Here is a 23,185-nt window from a genome sequence, read left to right as displayed (position 1 = left end):
ATTCGTTAGTGTTCTTGGTTTGCATGTAGACAATGTGTATCCAGTGGTGAGGAAATATTTTTTAAGTTGCACAACTTATAAGTAAAGGCATGACATCTAGGACCAAAGAGGTCATTATTCCACTGTACTATGCCCTTATCAGACCCATCATAAAGTACAGTGCTCCCTTCGGTATGTACCTCACCAAGCATATGCAGCAACCAGAGTGACCTCAGAGGTTCTTTACAAAAATAATACAAGGCATAACAAATGTGCCTTAAAGTCCTTTCCCTCTACTCAGTCTCCTATAGATTGTTGAGGGGGTGATGTATGCCTGGCTTACAAGCATCCACAAATCTTGCACTTATGAATCAAACTGTACAAGAAATACAAGGTCTAGGGACCTGAATTTTGTCTGTGACCTGAATAGACCATGTTGGAGAGACAGATATGTGTCCCAGAGATTGCCTCTCTTATGGAACTGGATTCCATCCATGTGAAACTGAGTTTATCTATTACCCAATTTAAGCACAACCTAGATCAGTGGATGGGGAATAAGAAATTTATACCAATGTCCCTTATGGACAGAGGTAGCTTATAAATGCCTGGCCCTCAGTGTCCTATTTGGATACAGTTATCTTTATTCTTTTGGAAAAACTTGGCTAGGCATAGAAAGCCCTCCCCCCAAACACACACACATGCTTGTTAACCTAGTAATAGTCTGTGAATGTATGAATTTATGAATCCATGCTCTGCCATGGACCATGTTTTGAATTAATTCTTGCACAGTATGCAGGCATGTGCATTTGAACCTTGGAGGTTCCTCTGAATCCTATAAATAATAGGTATTATAGCTTCAATAAGCTATTGTAGTGCTTGGCACCTCAGAAGAGCTCCTAATTGGGTTTGAGTGTGGTAATGGCATCCATTTAAGGAGCTGCAGCTCATATTGTAGCTGCTTAATTGAATGAGCCATTTATTGGACCTGTTCTGAAACAACAACAGAACGATTTGGAGAGACAGTTGTATCTCACTGAGGATACTGTTGCTCTGGAATAGACTCCCCATTCACATCAAACAAAGGTTATCCTTATCCATATTCAAGCACAACTTAGATCTATGGATGGGAACCAGAAAATGTACCCTGGAACTGCCCTCTGTACAACTAATGACTGGAGGCTGCTTATACATTTTTTTAATTTTTATTTATTTAACATTTGTTAACTGGGAAAGTCCGACATGGAATGAAGCCAATTTTCAGCAGCGGCCTGGGGAGAAATGCTCCAGGCACATGTCTTTGTAATGTGGGAGGAAAACAGAGCACCTGGAGGAAACCCACATGAACGCAGGGGGGGCATGTAGACTTCGCACAGAAGGTACTCCAGCCAAGAATCGAACCAGAGAACCTCTTGCTGTGAGGCAACAACCTTACGGCTGAATTACTCTGCAGTCCAATAAATGCTTTATCCCATGCTTTATCCCCACAAATCATCTATGGTATGATCTCAATTATTTCTGTTAGGAATAATATATAATTATTGACCATGGGATAGGTAAGGCCAATCTATAACTAAATGAGATAGGTTATTTTGAGCACAAAAGGGAAATTGGATAGGCTTAAAATGGCCCACAAGGGCAGCTAGCCTAAGACATTCCTAAGAAGCTATGAATTTGCAAGCCCTGTATGTGTGTCAAAGGGATGGTAATACTCTTTCTGCCTGTATGCAGTTTGACTTGATGGTACCTTGATCTCATATCTAATTTAGAAACACCTTTGTTTGATTCAGTCCACCGATTATGTGCTGCAAGAAGCAAATCCTCCCCTCACTGTTTTATTGTTTTATTGGTTTGCCTTGAATATATGCATATTCTTACTTCTCCTGGGTTCTTTAGTTTGGGAATATAATTATTAGTAAAATCCAAGGAACAGGACCTGACACCATTTTGATTATATCCATCATTTTTCCATTTTCACCAAATTATTTTTCTATTATCTTATTAAAGTGAGATGGTATTCTCCTGTGTGCCTCATTATATATGTTACTTTTCAGTGCTTTCTGCTGAGCTAATGTACCAAATTACAACATTGACAACTGTTTTATTTTCCTCACAACTCATAGTGTTTAGCATCTTGTAGCTACTTAGCTGTAAAACAGGTTAAAATATTATCTGTCTCTTTTAATGCCTAGCCAGCAAGGTACCTTAGCTTATGCCACCCAAGAAAGTTATTTTCCTGTGCCACTGTCCAGCAGAGACACAGAAGTGATCCCCGGGGTGTATTTCCTATTTCCCATCCACTCATCAAGATTTTTCTTGAAGAGTGCTAATGAAGAACTTTGCTTGACATAGATGGGTAGCTTGTTCCAGAGTATAGGAAGTCTGTGGGACAGGAATCTATCCCTCCAGCATGTAGTGTTTATTGTGGTGACAAGGTTTAGGTCCCTAGAGCGTGTACCTTGGAGGGATTGGGATTTCTATAGGTGTAGCATGTCCAACAGCTCTGGGTTTGACATAGCTTTGTATGTTAGGCAGAGATCACCTCGGAGTAGGCAATATGCTACGGAGTAAAGCTTGAGTTTTTTGAGGCAGTCAGTGTGGGGCATTTGTTTGAGGCCAGTAGTCTGTCACTTAGATTTATTTCTGTTGCAGAACAACCTTTCATGAAGGGAGGCATTATTTTGTTGTATGTATCCATTCTATTATTTACTCTCTCTCTATCTTTGGTTGTGGGTTTATCATTTTATGAGTGCAATTTATCACTATGCTAACAAACTCCAGAATTTATCAGCATCTTGATGTCAAGGTTTATCTTTACTGTTAGTTCTATCCACGTGTTGCTGCTAGTTTCACTTATGCTGCATACGTTTGTACTTTTTCTGTTGCATCGTCATTGTTTTAGTACTTTTTTACTCTCCTTCGATACCCTGTATGTCAGTGTCTCATTGACTGTAACCTAGCTTTCAACCAGTTCACTCAAAAACTGAAGACAAAACCAAAAAATAAGGGACAAAGGAACATTTTTATTTACAGAAATTTTCTCTTGGAAATCTGTTAGAATAAGTGAATTTGCTTAACATCCTTTTTCTGTAGAGTGCAAAGTATACAAATGTAATTACTATACTTGTTTATTCAAATCCTAAAACATTTGTTATTGCATCTCAAATTTGAAGAATAAGGCAAAACAGAAAGTTTCCTAAATATTCAGAGAGCTGTGATCTAGCATACTTCTTATTTCTGTTATGTATAACTTTAGTTCATTTTGCACACCTTTGAAAGGGGGTTATCATTTTATATTTTACACAACTTTCCCTTTGCTGAAAACTGTATTATGTATCCACACTAACATATATGTCATTTCATTCACTTTAAATTATTCTTTAAATCTTTCTTCTCTCATTAAAAGTGTCTCATTGAAAGTGTTTAAGTTACTTTTCTTTTACATCATCAGGGTTGTCATCACGCTCTAACAAGGTGTTATATATTTGAGTGACTTTATTTCCTACCGTATGTAGTAATAGGACTTTGTCTCTCACGTATGCTTATATTTAGGGCAGTGGCATTTAACATGACTGTGGTCATCTCTCTCTTCCACTGTGGCTCTTTCTTTTTTGTGTTACAACTAGAGACAAATACTGGCAAGACAGTGTAATATCAAGAGACATTTTCTTTATTTATTTTTACTTTAACTGATACTGGCAGAAATAATTTCTGTCCTGTTGCTGCCTCTCTTCTGCACTGGCTATCCACATTTTTTCATATGTATTACCTATCAGTATCTGAAAGGTTATATAATTGAATGTGTATTTCCTCATAGATTTCTAAAAATATACTTTTCCTCTTTAAAAATAAGAAACTACAAAAGTTGTCTTATTGTAGTTAAAAATATTAAATCACTTTTGTCTTCTTTGTCTTGCACTATATTTTTAATATAACATTACTTGTTAGTTGGACATGATTTTGATCTGTAGCTACATGGACATGGAATAGGTAATTTGTATGCAGTAGGGGGTGAAACTTTAAAAGGTAGGCTGTACCTAATCTTAACATTACATTTAAAGTCCTAGCAGGTTCAACAAAGCATTATTTATTTTCCTCAGACTACCACAGAACTGTTTGAATAAATGTACTTGTAAAAACGATGTGTACTAAAAATCCAGGAGCTCAGATGAATGGTCACACCAAGAAGAACATGTCCAAACAGTAGAATATGTGAAAGGTGAGACCAAAACGAAGTGGAATGAATAGATCAACAGACACTGTTGTAGTAAGTACTTTCTCAGTACCATAACACTGCTTCTTAAGACTATAAAGCACTCAGTAAAAATATTTATATAGGTACAAATAAAAGGCATGGTCCAATAAAATCTTCACAGTCATTGAAACATCAGCATTACATCACAAACAAATGGGTAGGTTTTAAAGAAATAGTCAACGTAAGCTATCCATAAACAATCATTTAAAAACAAGCAGGCAGTAAAAAACAAATTAAAAAAAAAAACAACCAGTAAAAAACAAATGTAAAAAACATTACAGCATAGGGAGATAAAAATGTACACTGTTATACACATAGATAATTTGCTTCAAACTCCTAGCAGCTAAAATTGGTTTCAGGGGAACTTTATCATTAAGCCCCTTGCCACAGTCTACCCTTAGCCTAATAAACCATTTACTTTCTGCTGTCTTAGTCCTGTTCACCAAATCACCCCTTTGCTCACTGGGACTAATAAGTTGTATCACCATAAACTTGAAAAATGTCTCATCTTTGACATATTCTACTGTTTGTACTTGTAAAAACACTTAACCATCAAAGCAGGAAAACGTTTAGTTCAAAGACCTTTCTAAATTTTAGAGAAGGAATTTAGAAGAAATAGACACTTGGTGGCTTGATGTACTGTAACCAGGCTCATGAAACAATCATGGAGCTTACAAAAGCACTTTGCTATACTGAAGTGGGTTTAGCATAATGGTTAAGTTTTTACCTCTTAAACACAAAGTACACAGTTTGATTCTGACTTTAGGTTATTTGCTTACCTTAAAATGCCCCTTCAGGGTAATATAACCTATTATTTAAGCAATAATTCATGACTGTGCATGAGTATATCAGAATTAACCCATGGCTGGTGTGGTTTGATAATGAAGGCAAAGCTGGAGTATTTAAACAAAGCCAGCTGTGGGTAAAAGCTGATATATACCCACAAACAGGAGTTGATTATACAATAGCATTATTTAAGAAAGAAATGACTTACCTTTCTTAAATATTATGATTGTATAACAAAACATTGGTCTTCTTCCTCCTTCTGTCTTGAATGCTGATATACTGTGCATGCGTATGGTATGTCCACACACTTGCAGAGTGCATCAGTTTAATATAAGGGACAGAATGGGGAAGACATGGGCTCCATAGCATTGTCAGTATATTTTTTATTGGTATTTGTTACCGGGTTATGTTCCAACTTGAAGTTATGAGAAGAGAAATGCTTGTGCACTTTTAAAAATTAGGATGATAGATGACAGCAGAATTATGAGTAAAGTCAGAGACTTTTAGTCAATGTCTGGATAGTTGCCAGGTAAAATGTTTCTGTTTTTCCTCATTTTCCAGTAGCCCTTGTAATAATGTTAGGAGTAGGTAATCAAGCATTTATCAATGGACAGTCTAGTTCTCAAGAATACTTGAATGGCAGCACTTTTTTCTATTGGTATACACTTGAATAGCATGCTGGTTGGTCTGTTCAATCGGTGTGCATGTTTTTGAATAGCAATGCGCCATTTTATAATCACCTATGACCTATGAACTAGCTGGACCATTCAGCAGCTTTTATCTATTGGAAATGACCAATCAAAATAGTACATGTCTACGCAGCAAGGAAGATCCAAATTCCATGGGCAGTACCAAAGAGGCAGAACAGTGACGGTCACATATTCATATTGTTGAATCATGAAATCAAGCCTCTAACATGACAATTGACTTAGTGGTCATCATTTTAAGGCAGTTCTTCAAGATCCAAAGAAATTGTCTTACCACTGTACCCTTCCTTATCAGACCCACCATTGAACCCAGTACCCCGTTTGGTATGTACAAATCCAAGCATGTCACTCAACTCGACAGTGATTTTTAATTAAAAAACAAATAAAGACATTATGTCATTCAGTTCTCCTAATAGATTAACACAAGTCTCCTTACACCCAGTAGCCTACCAGCTACTCCAAGGTGACCTATGTCTTGCTTTTTGAGTCCTGAACAATCCAGTCATATATATGACCTCCTGTTTCTTTGCAAAACCAGTGGCAATGCAACAAAAAACTTCACTAGGGATCTAAAGTTATAGCAAGAAATAAATAAGACTCACTGGAGGGATAGGTTCCCAGTTCAACATATTCCCAGCCTATGGAATAATCTATTACTGTAGGTCAAGCAAAGTGCTACTTTGTCTGCCCTTAGTGATGGTCTTGATGACTGGATTGGTAGACATTAATTTACAACAGGTTTATCATGTATGGCTCTGCTTGATTTTGGAGGTGTTCACTATCAAGTACACATAAATGGTGACACAAACTTTTTAAGTGCATCTACTTAAAGGTGTGTAGAGGTAGCCTGGTATTGTTCTTGTGTTCCAGATAATGTGCCATCCTCGTAAAGTCCCTGTGATCACTAACCTAGTATTGTTCCTACCTAGTATTGTTCCTGTGTTCCAGATAATGTGCCATCCTCGTATGGTCCCTGTGCTCACTAGCCTAGTAGTCTTCCTGTGTTCCAGATAATGTGCCGTCCTTGCACGGTCCCTGTGATCAGTAGCCTAGTATAGTTCCTGTGTTCCAGATAATGTGCTGTCCTTGTACAGTCCCTGTGATCGCTAGCATGTTATTGTTCCTGTCTTCCAGATAATGTGCCATCCTCATATGGTCCCTGTGATCACTAGCCTAGTATTCTTCCTGTGTTCCAGATAATGTGCCATCCTCATATGGTCCCCATGGTCAGTAGCCTGTTATTGTTCCTGTGTTCCAGATAATGTGCCATCCTCATATGGTCCCTGTGATCACTAGCCTAGTATTGTTCCTGTGTTCCAGATAATGCACCATCCTCATATGGTCCCTGTGATCAATAGCCTAGTATCGTTCCTGTGTTCCAGATAATGCACCATCCTCATACGGTCCCTGTGATCAATAGCCTAGTATTGTTCCTGTGCTCCAGATAATGTGCCATCCTCGTATGGTCCCTGTGATCACTAGCCTAGTATTGTTCCTGTGTTCCAGATAATGCACCATCCTCATATGGTCCCTGTGATCAATAGCCTAGTATTGTTCCTGTGTTCCAGATAATGTGCCATCCTTTCACAGTCACTGTGATCTCTTGCCTAGTATCATTCCTGTGTTCCAGATAATGTACCACAAGTGGCTTTTAGCAACATCACAGCCTGTGGCAGTTGAAGCATGTAAAAAAATTGAAAGGGAAATGAGGCTGATTGCATGTTCATTGACAGAAAGGGTAGTACATATATTATCATGGCAGTTCCATATAGATACGTTTGTTGTGTAACACAGGTGTACTTGTATAAAAAAAATTCTCCAAGTTCAAAAAAAATGGCTTTATTCATCACATTCTGTGTGCATGTGCCCCTTATAGTGCATATTTATATGACAAGCCCCTAAGTTTACTTTTCCTTATAGTAAATGACAAAATCACTTTAGAGGTTGTGCAGGTTTTAATCTAAGCATATAAAAATCTGTACAATGTGCTGTACTCTGAAAGTTCTGTACTAGTTCATGTTATTGCTATTCTGTTGGCAAAATTCACATATAGATTGGATTAGGGAATAGCTGTAATGGATATGAGAAAAGGGTGGGGTAGGGTGAAACTAAAAAATGCTCTGAAATGCAGAAAAAGCACATTCTTTAAAATGTTTTAGTGACATTTTCATGTACCATCATGACAGTATTAGCCTGTGCCTTGTTTCTTTTGTATCACCCTATTTCAGTAACATTGCATTACACCAGTGCAGTGACAATTCCCAGGATGCAGTTTCAGTAGTTCTACCTATATATTGTTACACATGCATTGTCCTATGCCTGCACATTGTTACACATGCATTGTCCTATGCCTGCACATTGTTGCACATGCATTGTCCTATGCCTGCACATTGTTGCACATGCATTGTCCTATGCCTGCACATTTGCATTGTCCTATGCCTGCACATTTGCATTGTCCTATGCCTGCACATTGTTACACATGCATTGTCCTATGCACAGCTACAGAATCAAAACACCACATCTTTTGTCAGCAGTTCACTCCATGCTGTTCTTTCAGAACTACAGTAAACTTTCTTTCATTAACGTGTTGCTATAGACAGTTTCAGTACAATTACCTGTACTTTGTATTTGCAGAGCTACTCTGTACTACTACATCAGCTTTTTCACCTAACATCTACCAGGTGTATTGCCTCATGTATCTTTCAAACTACCACATTTATCCCAGTTATCACCACAGTGCATAAAATATGCAGCCTAGCCAGTAGATTTACTCTAGTATTCAGAAAGAAAATGTTACATGAGCGAAAACTGCCGTGGCCAAAATTTGCAGTTTACTCATTCGCATAAAAGGTGACTCGGAGACAAGTTTAGCCACCATGAGGAAAATCTCATTACTGGCTAATTTGTACATCTTCGAGCGTAGTTAAAGTCAGTGCTAAACAGCATTTTTTGGTGTTAATTACCACTGACTCCCCGTGCATCTCATTAGTACAGACATTCGCCTTATTTACTGTTACAGACACATATGTAGATCTTCATACATTTACACACACTCACTTTTACAAGCAGTGGGAACCCCCTCCTCTCCTTCATAGAGTGCACTCACAAACACACTCACCCATTCACCCATGCTTACACACAGCTGTGCTGTTTATCCTTTAACCAACTTCTCTACTGCGACCACCCAAGAAAGTAAAGAGGCACACACACACACACACACACACACACACACACACACACACACACACACACACACACACACACACACACTCTCATCAAAGACCATACATACCCCTGCAAACATGAATACACAATACCACACACACATCAACATACCCCCCCCAACATCTCTACTTAAGTGTATCTAACCTTCCATGTAATGTGGTCTCTTCTATTGACTGTATTTCCTGAAGGCATTTTTGTGGAAGATCCATGGGGCAAATTAGCATTAGCCACTCCCCTGGAATTTCTCATTAGCATTTAGCATGACCATGAAGACTGGCCACTGCAGTGATTCTACCATCCCTATAGAGTGACTGCTATGGGCCTGTCTCTAAATACAAAAGGACACCTGTGACTGGTTGTCCATTCGTGTTAGGGCGTACCACTTGTGATAGGCTTTTTGAATACCAGAGCTAGTGTATTTTTTATAAACTGTGTGAGTGGATCAGAAAAATTAATTGTTTTACAGGTTGTGTTTCATCAACAAAACATCCAGAGATTAGGTTCTTGTAGATATAACTGCATATGTTTTTCCACTATATTTGGTGATAATCCATTTATATTAATAAAGTGATTAACAGTATGTCAGAAGCCCAATTATCAGTATAAAGACATAATTTCCAAAGACATGCATCAGGAGCATTTCTCCCTGGACCTCCCTGAAAATTTTCCTGGTAAACAAATGTTAAATATATAAAATAAATGTGTCATTTGAGAACCTATTAAATAGGGTTACCACCTGTCCCATTTTGTGAGGGACAGTCCCTCTTTGGGCAGTTGTGTCCTGCAAAAAAATTGTAAAAATGGCAGATGTCCTGAGATTTTAGGACAAAATTATTTCCTATATTTTATGTAATAGTTGCATAATACAGTTATTCTGTATCTGAAACACCTAAATGTTATAAGAAACAGAATAAGCAACTAAAATGCTACAAGAATAAGCCTTTATTTAGGCAAAAAAGTGAGGTTCTGTCCTTTTGTACTGGCTGTGGGTATGTTTCAGCCTGCAAAATCTGACGTGTATACCACAAATGTCCCACTTTGGGCATTTGAAAAGGTGGCAACCCTACCTATTAAACAGTGAGAGAGAAAATAGAAAGTGGGAGACACACACACACACACACACACACACACACACACATATATATATATATATATATATATATATATATATATATATATATATACACACACACACATATACATATATATATATATATACACACACACACACACACACACACACACACAATCCAGCAAAACTTGTGTATTTGTACTTCCAGAACAAGACAGTCAGTAGTTTATTTCTAGTTTGTACTATGCATTTGTATCTTGAACAATGACTGTGGTAACCAGAAAAAATTCAGTCCTTAGAACTGTGAGTAGGAAATAGATTAAAACTGCTGTGCACTATTTGCCTTAATGTTAGTATTATTTTCTGAACGTGTCCAGATTTTGCATATGGGGGAGGGTGGATACCAGATCTCCCAAAATCTGTCGAGCCAGCCAGGAACCAGAGATCTGCACATACATTTTTTAAAAAAAGAGACATTCCAGCAGCCTCCTAGCCAAAGCCGTATACTTGAATTGCTTAAGCTGTTCTTCCTGACAATTGTCTCCACTTCCTTCTTTGTACGTTTTTGTTTCAGATAAGAACGAGATAAAGGATGAGCTCAGATGTGTGAAAGAAACTATTGAAGCTGGTATGATAGAAATGAGGGACAAGATCGATGCAGGTAAGTGTCATTTATAACACGTTTATACTCAGGGTCCCTATGATTTTACAGTACAGGCGGCTCATTTTAAAATCCTGGGTTTACCCATCTCTGACTGGATACTGTGACTGCCGTTTCATTATTTTACCTTAGCCAATCTACTGGCTCATCTCCATTGCTCATGATTATGAGGTCTTAGAAAAAAATACTTTTCAGGTTCTGGTTACATAGCTGTTTTTTTGCCTTGGCTTGCACTTCCATATAACAGTGGCATATCATAATACAGTATTTGACTGAGGCTGTAGCAACCTTTTCAGAGCCAATATGATTTCAGTTTAGTACAAATTTTTGAATATATTTTTAGGTATTGCAGACCTATATTTGTGAAAATCCATGAAAATATATTTATTATTTCCAGACTAAGAGCTTTGGTGTTTCACAAGTCTAGAAGGTTGCCCATGCTGAAATGGGCATGACTTGATGGCAGACAACAAAATGTACTATGTTTCTCTCCAAAATGTTTACAGTTGTCCACTCTGGGGCATGAAAGCCACTGTACCCTAGCCGCATACATGATAGTATTTTAACGATAGTACTCAAGAAAAAAGAATTCTGGATATTCACAAGATGGAAGACTTCAGATGATGCACTGGTGATAAAGCCTGCCAGAAAAGGGTATTATTAAGTTGCCATCTGTAGCAACATGGTGATGAAGCCTGCCAGAAAAGGGTATTATTAAGTTGCCATCTGTAGCAACATTATTTCTGGAAGAATAGTACTTCCAGGTATCTGCTAGAGTAGAGTATTAAGGTCTGGAATATTCACCCCAGATAGTCCAGCAAGCTCATAGAAAGGATCCTGAGAATGGTTAGTAATGGCTGACAAACCAGAGAAAATCCTTGGAGGAAGTAGTTTGCATTCCATGAAGGCCTGGGCAATAAACAGATATGAATGAGGAAATTAAATGTATTAAGTGAAAAGTGCAGGGGCAAAGAACTGTTCCAGAAAAGCAGCAACACCCATACCATGGGGATATTTATGAGACTAGGAAGGGCAAATTTTCTAAGAGAATGCAGAAAGATGCATTTTTACAAACTGTAGTTATGCAGTGAATGCATTATTCATCACCATAAGGCAAACCAATGCAGTACAGCAGAAATGTTTGTGAAATATGGGGATCATAGACAGCATCTGTGAGAAAATCAGATTGCATTAACCTTTTTTCTATCCTGTTGAAAATAAGTGACATCTGGTAATATTCAGCCTAACCACCATGAACACGGGTTGCAGTAACATTCACAGAACAGGGAAAATTCTGTTATGAATTGGCTGCCATGGTTCTTCTCATATAGGCAGATGTGGGCACACAACTGTAACATTCTCAAAAACAATCTGTACTGGGCAAAAATTGTCATGCTATGATGTGAGCTGTTGGTAGTAGGTCTGTTATATAATTAAGCAATAACCCATGCCTGAGTGTGGGTAATGCTGGATTTACCCATGCTTGGTGTGGTTTGGTCACGAGGGCGAAGCCTGAGTGGCCAAACAAAGACAACAGTGGTTAAATCCAGCATTACCCACACCCAAAAGTGGGTTATTGCTATTATACAATGACATTATTTAAGAAAAAAAATACTTACTTAAATAATGGCATTGTATAATGCCTCTGTGCTGCCCTTCCACAGCTGTCCAGTATTCTGCGGCAGTTCTGATGTACTGCGCATGCATATGCTTATCTCATACAACAATTGATCAGAGGGGTGCCTCGTCAATCTATATTCCCTCCACTGGTTATGAAAGTGCATGTGTTGCCTGTATTTTGGCAATTTGTCTAGATGGAAAGAAAACCCCATCTCTAATCATTAGTAAGGGCAAGAAAGATAAGATTTAACTTGTTTCAGGCATTCACATTCTTGAAACCAAAAAAGCCTGGTACACACAAGCAGTTATAAGGAAGTGGGTCGATGTAATGCTGCCACTTGTTTTGCAAGGTGGCGAAAGAGGTCTGCTAGTCTGGAATCCAGCCAGCACTCACCACACTAAAGACATGAAGAACTTCCTTGCACAATGAAGAATAGATCAAATAATGATTCCCGCAGGAATGACTGCCTGTCTCCAGACTCTTGATATTGCAATAAACAAGCCATTCAAGGACCATTTGTGCATGGAACTCAATGACTACAATGAAAATAGAATGGAGAGAAATCAGCGTGGAAACTTTGTGAAGCCTAGACTGCAAGAGGTCTTGACTTGGGTGAAGAATTCATAGGATAAAATCACTGACAACTGTGTTGCCAATGCACTATGAGCAGGCTACATGGACAAGCAGTGCTCATTTAAGGAGAGCTCTATTGCTGGGCATGACAGATTTGAGCCAATGATTCTACAGGAAATGGAGTCGCAAGAAATTCAGACCAGAATTCGTGGGTTGGAGACTTAAGACAATGTTCCAGAAGATGACATGACTGTATTTGAATAACTTTTCTGTTACTGGGGCAACAGAATGGATAGCTTCTGCTTTCAGCTGCAAGTAAGCTGTTGTCAGTTTTTTTTACTTTATTGTATTCAGGCAACATTTCATTATCAAGGGGTAATTGCAAAGTAAGGCTACTAGTTCCTAAGCTTCATTTTTATGACTTTCCATCATTCTTTTATGGTTTGAGTAAGGAATAAAGAAAACATCACCACTCAAAAAGTGGCAGTTATTCACCTGTTTTATTCCCCTCCTCCAATACACATGTATTGAGATTTTTCTACACTTTCTATTAAGCATGAAATATTGCACTGTGAAAGCCAAGGTGTAGATATTCTGAAGTTGAAATGTTTGTTGCACTGTTTATGTAGAATTCTCACACAACTGTTAACACATTACCTAGAATTGTTGCCCAGTAATGGAAAAGTACCAAATGTCAATTTGTGTACATGAATAAATGTTGATTTGTGTACATGAATAAATGTCGATTTGTGTACATGAATAAATGTTGATTTGTGTACATGAATAAATGTTGATTTGTGTACATGAATAAATGTTTTGTGTACATGAATAAATGTCGATTTTTGTACATGAATAAATGTCAGTTTTTGTACATGAATAAATATAGATTGTTGTATGGGGGGGGTTAATAAGGCATCCCCTGATAATAAGTCGTAATACGTATTTCAGCGGGGAGAAAAGTATAACACCCAGTCTTCTTTTCAGGGAAATATGGTAGCATTCAGGGATAACTTGATACACCTGTGGAAACTGTAGGTAAGAATCCTGTACATGGACCTGATGTGGTGAAAGAAGATCATCTTCATATAGGTTTGCTGCCACTCCACCTAGATTTTCTATAAACCAAAGGCAACTGTATTATCTACTAAAAGATGATGTTATTGTTAAAACCTTGGTTTTGACTTGGTAAGTCACAAGAATGTATTCAGACCTTTGTAGTTTAAAATGGCAGTGAAACTTTGAAATGGAAAACTGATGTCCAATAGTTTTAAATGCTTTATACTGAAAATGTATAAAGGTTGAAGTTTTCAGTATCAAAAAAAGCATTTTGTTGAATCAAATGTCTTTTTTGCTAAAACTTACAGTAACACTTGGAGATTTTAGCATAAGGAGGAGGTATCTTGTCTTAACTATTAAAGAGCCAACCTAAACTGGCATATGCTAGCAAAATAAATGGTCTGCTTGATGAATATGTTATATTTCTGTATTAATTCTGGTTCTTCTCCCTCTCAAAACATGATTAGCTTAACTGTACCTGTAAGGTACACCTGTGAAGATGTTTTGTCAACTACAAATCCATGAACATTGATTTTCATTACTAGTGATCTCTATACTAAAATATAGATTTCTTATTAAAGACATATGAGAGGCGTTATACATAAACTTCAAAGCACTGTGTAAAATGGCTGCTGGGTGGGGGGATGACTAGAGCATTAGGACTTTAAGGACCTTGCTAAAGCATATATTTAAGCTTGTTTCTACAGACTTGAACACACTGAAAGTGTATGAGGAGAAAAAGCAGGAGATGAATCTTTTGCATTATGAAACAGCTATGATGAAAAGAGAAATGTAATTTTTCTAAACTAATGTGGCTGTTTGATAAAAAGTTGTACTTCCTGTAATCTACAATAGCATGATGATGACTTCTTTTGTGAACAGTTGTGTAGGAAAGATCAACTGGGTTTACCTCCAATTCTATCAAAAAGGAACCATTATCACAAAAATGAAGATGTTTATTTTTAAGAAGACCAAACATGTAAATAAAGCTTTATGTTCTTTGAAAAACAAAAATGTAAAATATCCTTTGTTTTATGAGGTGTGAGGATGATCCAAAGAGAGACTAAGATGGGTCTGGTAGAACCAATGAATGAGGAGATGAGCTGGTGGTAGCTGGTGGTCTGCTGCAGAGACGAAACAAAACAAAGAGGTGCAGTAAGCATCTTCACTAAACATCCATTGATTTGAGGGAAATCTTTCTTATAGTTCTTTTCTGAGATGATTGAGCATTCCAGCCATGGATTGAGAGATCAATCCACAAACGTGGCTAATGCTTCCCATATGCGATTAGTACAGCTGTTACCATTTTATCAATCCACAAACATGGCTAATGCTTCCCATATGGGATTAGTACAGTGGTTACCATTTTATCAATCCACAAACATGGCTAATGCTTCCCATATGGGATTAGTACAGTGGTTACCATTTTATCAATCCACAAACATGGCTAATGCTTCCCATATGGGATTAGTACAGTGGTTACCATTTTATCAATCCACAAACATGGCTAATGCTTCCCATATGGGATTAGTACAGCGGTTACCATTTTATCAATCCACAAACATGGCTAATGCTTCCCATATGGGATTAGTACAGTGGTTACCATTTTATCAATCCACAAACATGGCTAATGCTTCCCATATGGGATTAGTACAGCGGTTACCATTTTATCAATCCACAAACATGGCTAATGCTTCCCATATGGGATTAGTACAGCGGTTACCATTTTATTAATCCACAAACATGGCTAATGCTTCCCATATGAGATTAGTACAGCGGTTACCATTTTATCAATCCACAAGCATGGCTAATGCTTCCCATATGGGATTAGTACAGCGGTTACCATTTTATCAATCCACAAACATGGCTAATGCTTCCCATATGCGATTAGTACAGCAGTTACCATTTTATCAATCCACAAACATGGCTAATGCTTCCCATATGCAATTAATACAGCTGTTACCATTTTATCAATCCACAAACATGGCTAATGCTTCCCATATGGGATTAGTACAGTGGTTACCATTTTATCAATCCACAAACATGGCTAATGCTTCCCATATGCGATTAGTACAGCGGTTACCATTTTATCAATCCACAAACATGGCTAATGCTTCCCATATGCGATTAGTACAGCAGTTACCATTTTATCAATCCACAAACATGGCTAATGCTTCCCATATGCGATTAATACAGCTGTTACCATTTTATCAATCCACAAACATGGCTAATGCTTCCCATATGGGATTAGTACAGCGGTTACCATTTTATCAATCCACAAACATGGCTAATGCTTCCCATATGGGATTAGTACAGCGGTTACCATTTTATCAATCCACAAACATGGCTAATGCTTCCCATATGGGATTAGTACAGTGGTTACCATTTTTTTATATTTTCCTTCCAGGTAGCATTTCCTAGTCAAAAGAGTCCTCTGCCTGACAGAAGTTGTAGTACCACTGAGGCTGGTTCATGACCAGTGTCTCCCAGTTCTATTCTCTACATCTTTTTTTCAAAAGTATAATTTAAGATTTTTTTTTTTTCTAGAATTTTCTTTCATGATTACAGGATCAATGGACATGAATGAATTGGGAGTAAAACTCTGTACGAGTAGCCAAAAGTCATGCATCCTATAAGGAATCCAAATGCATATTGCAGTCCCAGTGAATCTGATATCTGAGTATATCCATATGAAGGTAATCTCACATGAGTTGCTTGACTGACAAAATGCAGTATAGGTGGTACCTCTCCATTTTCTTCAGATGGTGTCCGTAAGTCACTCAGGTCACATACTCTAAATAAAGAATAGTGACTGCAACTGAATTGTAGATCATAGTCATTGAAGAAGAACCTAACCAGTTTCCCAAAAAAGTACTATCATGCTATATCTTATGCCCAAAGTCACTGTTTGTGCTCAGTGCAAAGGGAAGATAGCTACTGCAACAGGGTGATGTTTCTGCTGTTTCAAATGTTTGCCTTACTGTAGTGGTTGTGTGTTCTTAAAGTGTGGATTAGAGTGACAGACCTTGTTAAGCTTCTGTAAATATATCCTAGAAATGAGAACAGCCACCATTTTTACCATCTTCATCTTCCTCTCATTTTATGAACTGTCTTGATAGCAGTTACCTGCCATGGTAACTGATAAGATTTCAGTTTGTGTAGTCAAAGCAGTGTTAATACTATTTCTTATTTGAAATAAGAATGATTTTGTTATTTTTCCTGTTTTACATTAAATTTATAAGACTATTAGCAAGGAGGTTGGATTTGCTGCACTGCATGTAATCACAGTAGCCATTATTTGAGCTCATCCTTGGACTGGAGAAGTGATGAATCCGGTGAGGATATAGTACTGCACTACTGAAAGGCACGTTTGTATGTCTGAGTACTACATAGTGCCAGATCCCCATGCTGACTTGTCCTAAGTATGCAAATCAGTGCAAAAAACAAATTAAGGAAAAGCTCATCATCCAAGCAAATGCTTGCATGCCACCATAATTGAAAGTGAAGTGCATCTTTAAGAACTCCATAAGGCTGCAGTGTATGCACGATATCATGTGATGCTCTCTTGCTTGCGCATTTTGCTGTCACTTCAGCGGAATGAGTAGCTGCTTAAGTTAGCATCTCCTGGATGTCCATGTTTGGTTATCAAACAGTGAAGTGTCTGTGAACTAAACCTGAATCCATGCTCAAAATACAGTGAAAAAGGATCATAGCAGTCGTCTTAGCTTTAGCTTTTCATGATTTCTTGCAAAGACTGTAGTTTTCTAGTTCCGGTTGTCTGCTTGTTTTCTGCTTGAGAAGTCTGTGTTTAAAAACCTGCAACATGATGGAATTCAACTAGACCACAGGAGCAGATTTGTTTCATACTAAACATACCCTTAGAGAATTAGCACATGAAACAAATAAAAGAAAATTTTTGTTTCAATGAAGGCAGCAAATGGTCGACATTGCAAGTTGAGAAATCCTACTGCAAGCTGAAAAACATGATTAAACGCAAAATGAAAATTATTGAAAATGTATTGAACAGACAAATGTATACAAACAAACTACACATTTATAGAAAGTAGACATGAGCAATAAAGTCAAAGAAAACAGCCACAATATTTATATATGACAATAATTCTGAATTTTTTTAAATAATTACCCTACTCTCTTGAGTGTACTGAGTTCAGGTCTCTTTTGCCAAACTCCCCAGTCACTCTTTATTGTTAGTAATCATTGCTAGTAAAGTTATTATTTGGGCACTGGCAGTGATTCTCTTTTTGTGTGATTTTTTTTCTCATTTTCCTGAGGTTGTGTGGCTATGAAGTTATGACTTAAGTTGGGGCAAAGCCTATACATTTGAGTAAAGAGAAAGTTTGCCCCGGTGTAGGTTGCAGAAGTGCTTTTATTTCATTTAGTTGAATCTGCTATGAATTTTAACTCGGAGAAATGAAGGCAGATTTTTTTTTGAATTATTCACCCTTCTTTTCAGCAAAACCCACTGAATCCTTTCTCCTGGTTTCCATTTTGCCACTAACCACTGTGATGCCCGTGCCCAGCAATCAAGGATTCTCAATCCTCACCACTAACACCAGTGAGGGGCATCTCATATAGGAAGAAAGGATAACAAATATACACAGTAAAGTGCAATTTCCCTTAAGAGCACACAGAGATCAGAGTCAGTCCAGGACTGGTCGCTCCCTTGCTCTCCAGGTCCCCAATAAGACTCCCCACTGGCACAGCTATAGGGTCCAGATCTCAGCTTAGTGGGCAAGCTAAAATCTCCAGCACCCTCTCTGTCCAACCAATGCTTTGTGTCCCTGCCCATGTAGCTCACACACACACACACACATACTTTGAGAAGAGTTTATACAACCACACAGACACTCCTGGGGAAGGCTGGAACAGGTTCTCCAGCTGTGCCCCTTTTTCCCAGACTATACAGTAGTACTAGCTGCCACCACCTACTAATATTTATCAGCTACTCAAAGGCCCTTAAAAGGGTGTCCAATTATTACTGTGCAATATTATTATCCAATTGGTAGTATAGCCCAGGGCTAAAGCTATTGAAGTGGCTTTGTGCAATTTTACCAAAGGCATGCAAGTACTCTACATAACTTAAATAATCTCTACAAAAACAGCCAAAAATGAACACAAGACAATACTTTTTACTACACAGTGCTAGTCAAGAATCACAGAGAAATACTTAAAATAATTCAGTAGTATAGTTCAGACATCACAGGAAAAACACTGTGGGCCGGATTCACGATGGCTTGCATGGAGTCTAAGAGTAGAGTAAGACTCCATGCAGTCATCATGTCTGACGACCGATCCAGGAACAGCCTGTAGGGGCGTGTAAGAGCTCCTAAAACGGCTCTTACACGGACAGGACCGGGATATGCAATTTACCTCAATTGCAGCTGAAAGACATGCAAATGAGGTAGATTTGCGATCCAGGAAACCTGAACCTGTCCGAGCAAGAGTAGTGTTCTCCAGAAATGTACTCAGCTGACAACTGAGTACCGTTCTGCAAATAGCAAAACGGAGCCGTGACAGCTCCAAATAAAGGTTGCATCCAGTAGAGGAAGCATGCCAATGGCCAAATATATGGCCATTGGCAATGTTACCCGATGCAAAATGAAAAAAAAGTAATTTATTTATTTTTTCCGCTTTTCCATGTTTAAGTGTAGCGCAGCGTCACGCAAATGGGCTGTGCTCTAAAAACCAGAAAAATAAAAATTAAAACCCACAAATGTGGATTTTTATGGGGATTTGTATTGTACAAGGCAATGGCAGGCTGAAGACAACATGGCTACCAATTTGGGGTTGCTAAGGGGGGAACCCAGTCTAAGAGATGTAACCAAGCATTAGTAGGCAGTCCTATGCAAATGAGGATAAGGATAGTGAATCCCAAGTCTACATAGCAAATGAGTGCAGTCAATGGAGTGTAAGACTAGGATAAGGGGAGTGTAAGACTAGGATAAGGGGAGTAACATAGTAGGATATAGGTGACATCAGGAGGGGGTATGTATGAAAGAAGATAATCTCATTGGAGCAGAGTCATGCGTTAGCTGTCAGTTGCTCATCACTGGAAGAGGTGTGTCATCAGGTATCCTAGCTAAAGTCAAGAAATAGAAGGTGCACACTGTGGGTATCACCAAAGTTTCTTGTAAAAATGCTTGCAATGTGTGTGCGCATATGCGCGCCTGTAAACCAGAGTAAGACAGTGTGCGCATGTGGAAGTGTGAGTGCACGTGTTTAAGCTGGAGTAAACATGTATAAGGCAGTTTAAAGTCTTGTAAGCGCCTCTGCGCTCATGTGCACATGTTTAGGCAGGAATTAGCTAGTGTAAGTCCGTCTAAGCCTGTGTGCACGCATGTTAGCACATGTACGCTCGTCTGCGCTAGTGTGCGCGGCACTGCCCCATGAGGAAATGGAAAGGGAAAAGGAAGCATAACAAACAGTAGGAAGTTAACCAGGGAGAGTCAGCAGAGCTAGCAGGTGGAAATAATCAGAATCAGGCAATTACACAGGCAGTAAACCAGCCCAGCACTTAAAACTCTGCAAACAACTTTTCACCATGTATTGCTCAGACACTGCAGCACTGCAGTAAGCTAAGAGAAGTGAGTACTAAAAAGGCTTAACTGAGACAAAGAAATGTTAGGGGCTGCCATTGCTGTCATAAACCGACATATGCAACATGCCGAGGGTGGTGACAATGGGAATGCTGCCAACCAACCCCAGGGGCTACATGAGCTGGAGATAGTGGAGCGCTATAGAGTGGACAGAGACCTCATGCAGCAAATTGTTGAGCTGTGCAGGCCACGCCTCACACACAGAACCAACAGAGGGGAACCCATTCCAGTGGAAACCAAGGTATGTGTTGGCCTACGAATACTAGCAACAGGTACCTTCCAGAGACCAACTGGTGATATGATGGGGATATCACAGGCATCAGCATCCAGGGTACTACACCAGTTTCTGGATGCCATGTCAGCACATGTCGGTGATCATGTATATTTCCCCAATTCCTGTGAGGTATTGGCCAGCAATATGCGTCTCTTCCAGCAAATAGCGGAATACCCTGAGGTAGTGGGTGCAATAGACTGCATGCACATATGCATCAAAGCACCAGCCGGTGAGCGGGGTAGGGTCTACTTCAACCACAAGGGCTTCCCCTCCAACTGCCAGGTCGTGTGTGATGCCCAGGGCATAATACTGAATGTGTGTGCTGGCTGACCTGGAAGCTACCATGATTCCCATATCTGGCATCTGATGCAGCTGTACCAGACATTTGCCAATGGGGACATTCCACATGGTCACCTAGTGGGGGATGCTAGCTATGCACTGGAGCCGTGGCTGATGACACCCATCAGAAACGCGCACACACCTGAACAGGAATGCCATAATGAGCCACACGTACAAATACGAAATGTAATCGAGCGTGTGTTTGGGCTGCTCAAGTCACGGTTCCAGTGCCTGGACACATCTGGTGGAGCCTTGCAGTACACTCCAACTACATGTACCCAAATTGTCATGGTATGTGCTATGTTACATAATATGATCCTGTGAAAACAGCTGCAGCAGGACCAGCATAGGCCTGGCCCAAACAGCCCCCCACCATTGCCAAGGTCATCACAGGCAGAGCGTGACTCGGAGGAGGAACAACCTGAGCCTGCCCCAGTATGCTTTGGCCTTGACAAAGAGGCAATGCATAGCACATACACTGGCTCCGTAGGAACCCTGGAAATTATACCTCTCTGACCCGCACATATAGTAAAAGGGATGCCTAATTTGACACTACCTGCTTCAAACATGTACAGGGAGTGTAGTATGTGCATCCGACATAGACAGCCCTGCAGCACCACCTGAGGCATGATTGCCATGTGTCAAGCAATTTAAGGTAGTGCTAAACAGCATTTACCACCATGTAGTATATGCAAACAGAATACACACACCAACTAGTACAACTGTGGTCAGTGTCGAGTAATATTGGGCAATGTCCAGCAAAGTTGGTGAATATACAGCAATGTCGGACAAGCCTGGTCTAAGTAGAGCATAGCAGAGTAAAAGCCAACATGCTCATATTTGCTTAACTGGCCCTTATGCAGTCTGGTCTGCTCAGTATGGAAATATAAAGCAGTGATGGGCCTTGAACCCAGGATACTGTGCACCATAGTTAAAGTACTGAACCACTAAACCATGACAGCATTGCACTGTTCAGCCAGTATGAAGGAATGATGATAAGTCTATGCAAAGTATCTCATGGAAACCCTGCAGGCACAGCATAATCCCTGTTGAGTTATGACACAAAGGTGAGTCCTGCAGTAAGAACAGAATGTGACTTCCAACACACACAGTATAAATGTTAATATCGGTCCTGTTCACACACATCCACAAATGTAGTGGACTTCAGATTGCAACATACTGAAAGGTCACACTGGACATGCTCACACACTTGGATAAATGAGACGTATGTCAGGCAACAAAACATGGAAAGCCTGAACTGGGCATGCTCACACACTTAGGCCATGTCTGACTACAGCAGTTGGCCACACATCTGGCAGTTCCATGTGTTAACCCAGGAACCTCTCACTATCCAGCAATCCGCCCTGTGCACACAGTTACATGACAACAGGCACTTATATAATATAGTGGAACCCTGTCATGATCAAACATGTTCCACAGATACCTAAGTTGTTCATAGAATCTGGGAAAGCAAAGACGATAAAGACCTGCAAACAGTATCAGCAGTAAATATTGTGCATCCGGGGCAGAAGCATAGGTTCAGAGGTCGATAGTAGGCTATCTGCCCTAGGGTATGTACAAGCCTAGCCAGAGTGTGTTTGGCTTTTGCAGCCCTGTCAGAGTACTGCACTGTGCCAGTGAATAGTAGGTCACACAAGATAGCCCAAGTACGTTTAGGCTACAGTGCCTCTGTCTAGCAGGGACACAGAAGAGATCCCAGGGGTGAATTTGCGATTTCCCATCCATGTGTCCAGATTTGGCTTGAAGAGTGTCAGCGAGGGGCTATGTCTAATATGAATTGGGATTCTATTCCAGAGTGAGGGGAGCCTCTGGGAAATGAATCTGTCCCTCCAGCATGTCCTTTTTATTCCTGTGCTGAGGTTTAAGTCCCTGGAGCATGTATCTCTAAGGGACTTGGATTTTTGAGGTGGAGCATGTCCATTAATTCGGGCTTTGACATGGCTTTGTATGTCAGGCATAGATTGCCTCTGAGTAGGTGGTAAGCAACTGAGTAGAGCTGGAG

The 23,185-nt window shown here is 39.4% G+C and overlaps 1 protein-coding gene across 1 annotated transcript in view; it reads left to right on the top strand.

The window, feature by feature from the left end:
* Positions 1 to 23,185, top strand: part of LOC122810372 (mixed lineage kinase domain-like protein) — a 419,511-nt gene that overhangs the window by 72,666 nt on the left and 323,660 nt on the right. The window contains exon 3 of the mRNA XM_044081959.1: positions 10,596 to 10,682. Within this exon, the coding sequence (XP_043937894.1) occupies positions 10,596 to 10,682 (87 nt within the window). The remainder of the gene's footprint in view (positions 1 to 10,595; positions 10,683 to 23,185) is intronic.

The sequence above is a fragment of the Protopterus annectens genome, chromosome 8.part1 (genome assembly GCF_019279795.1).
Source record: "Protopterus annectens isolate FY-2018-M chromosome 8.part1, PAN1.0, whole genome shotgun sequence".
Lineage (NCBI taxonomy): Eukaryota > Metazoa > Chordata > Ceratodontiformes > Protopteridae > Protopterus > Protopterus annectens.
Note: the sequence above shows the minus strand (reverse complement) of the source record. Positions and strands in the feature narration are given on the sequence as shown.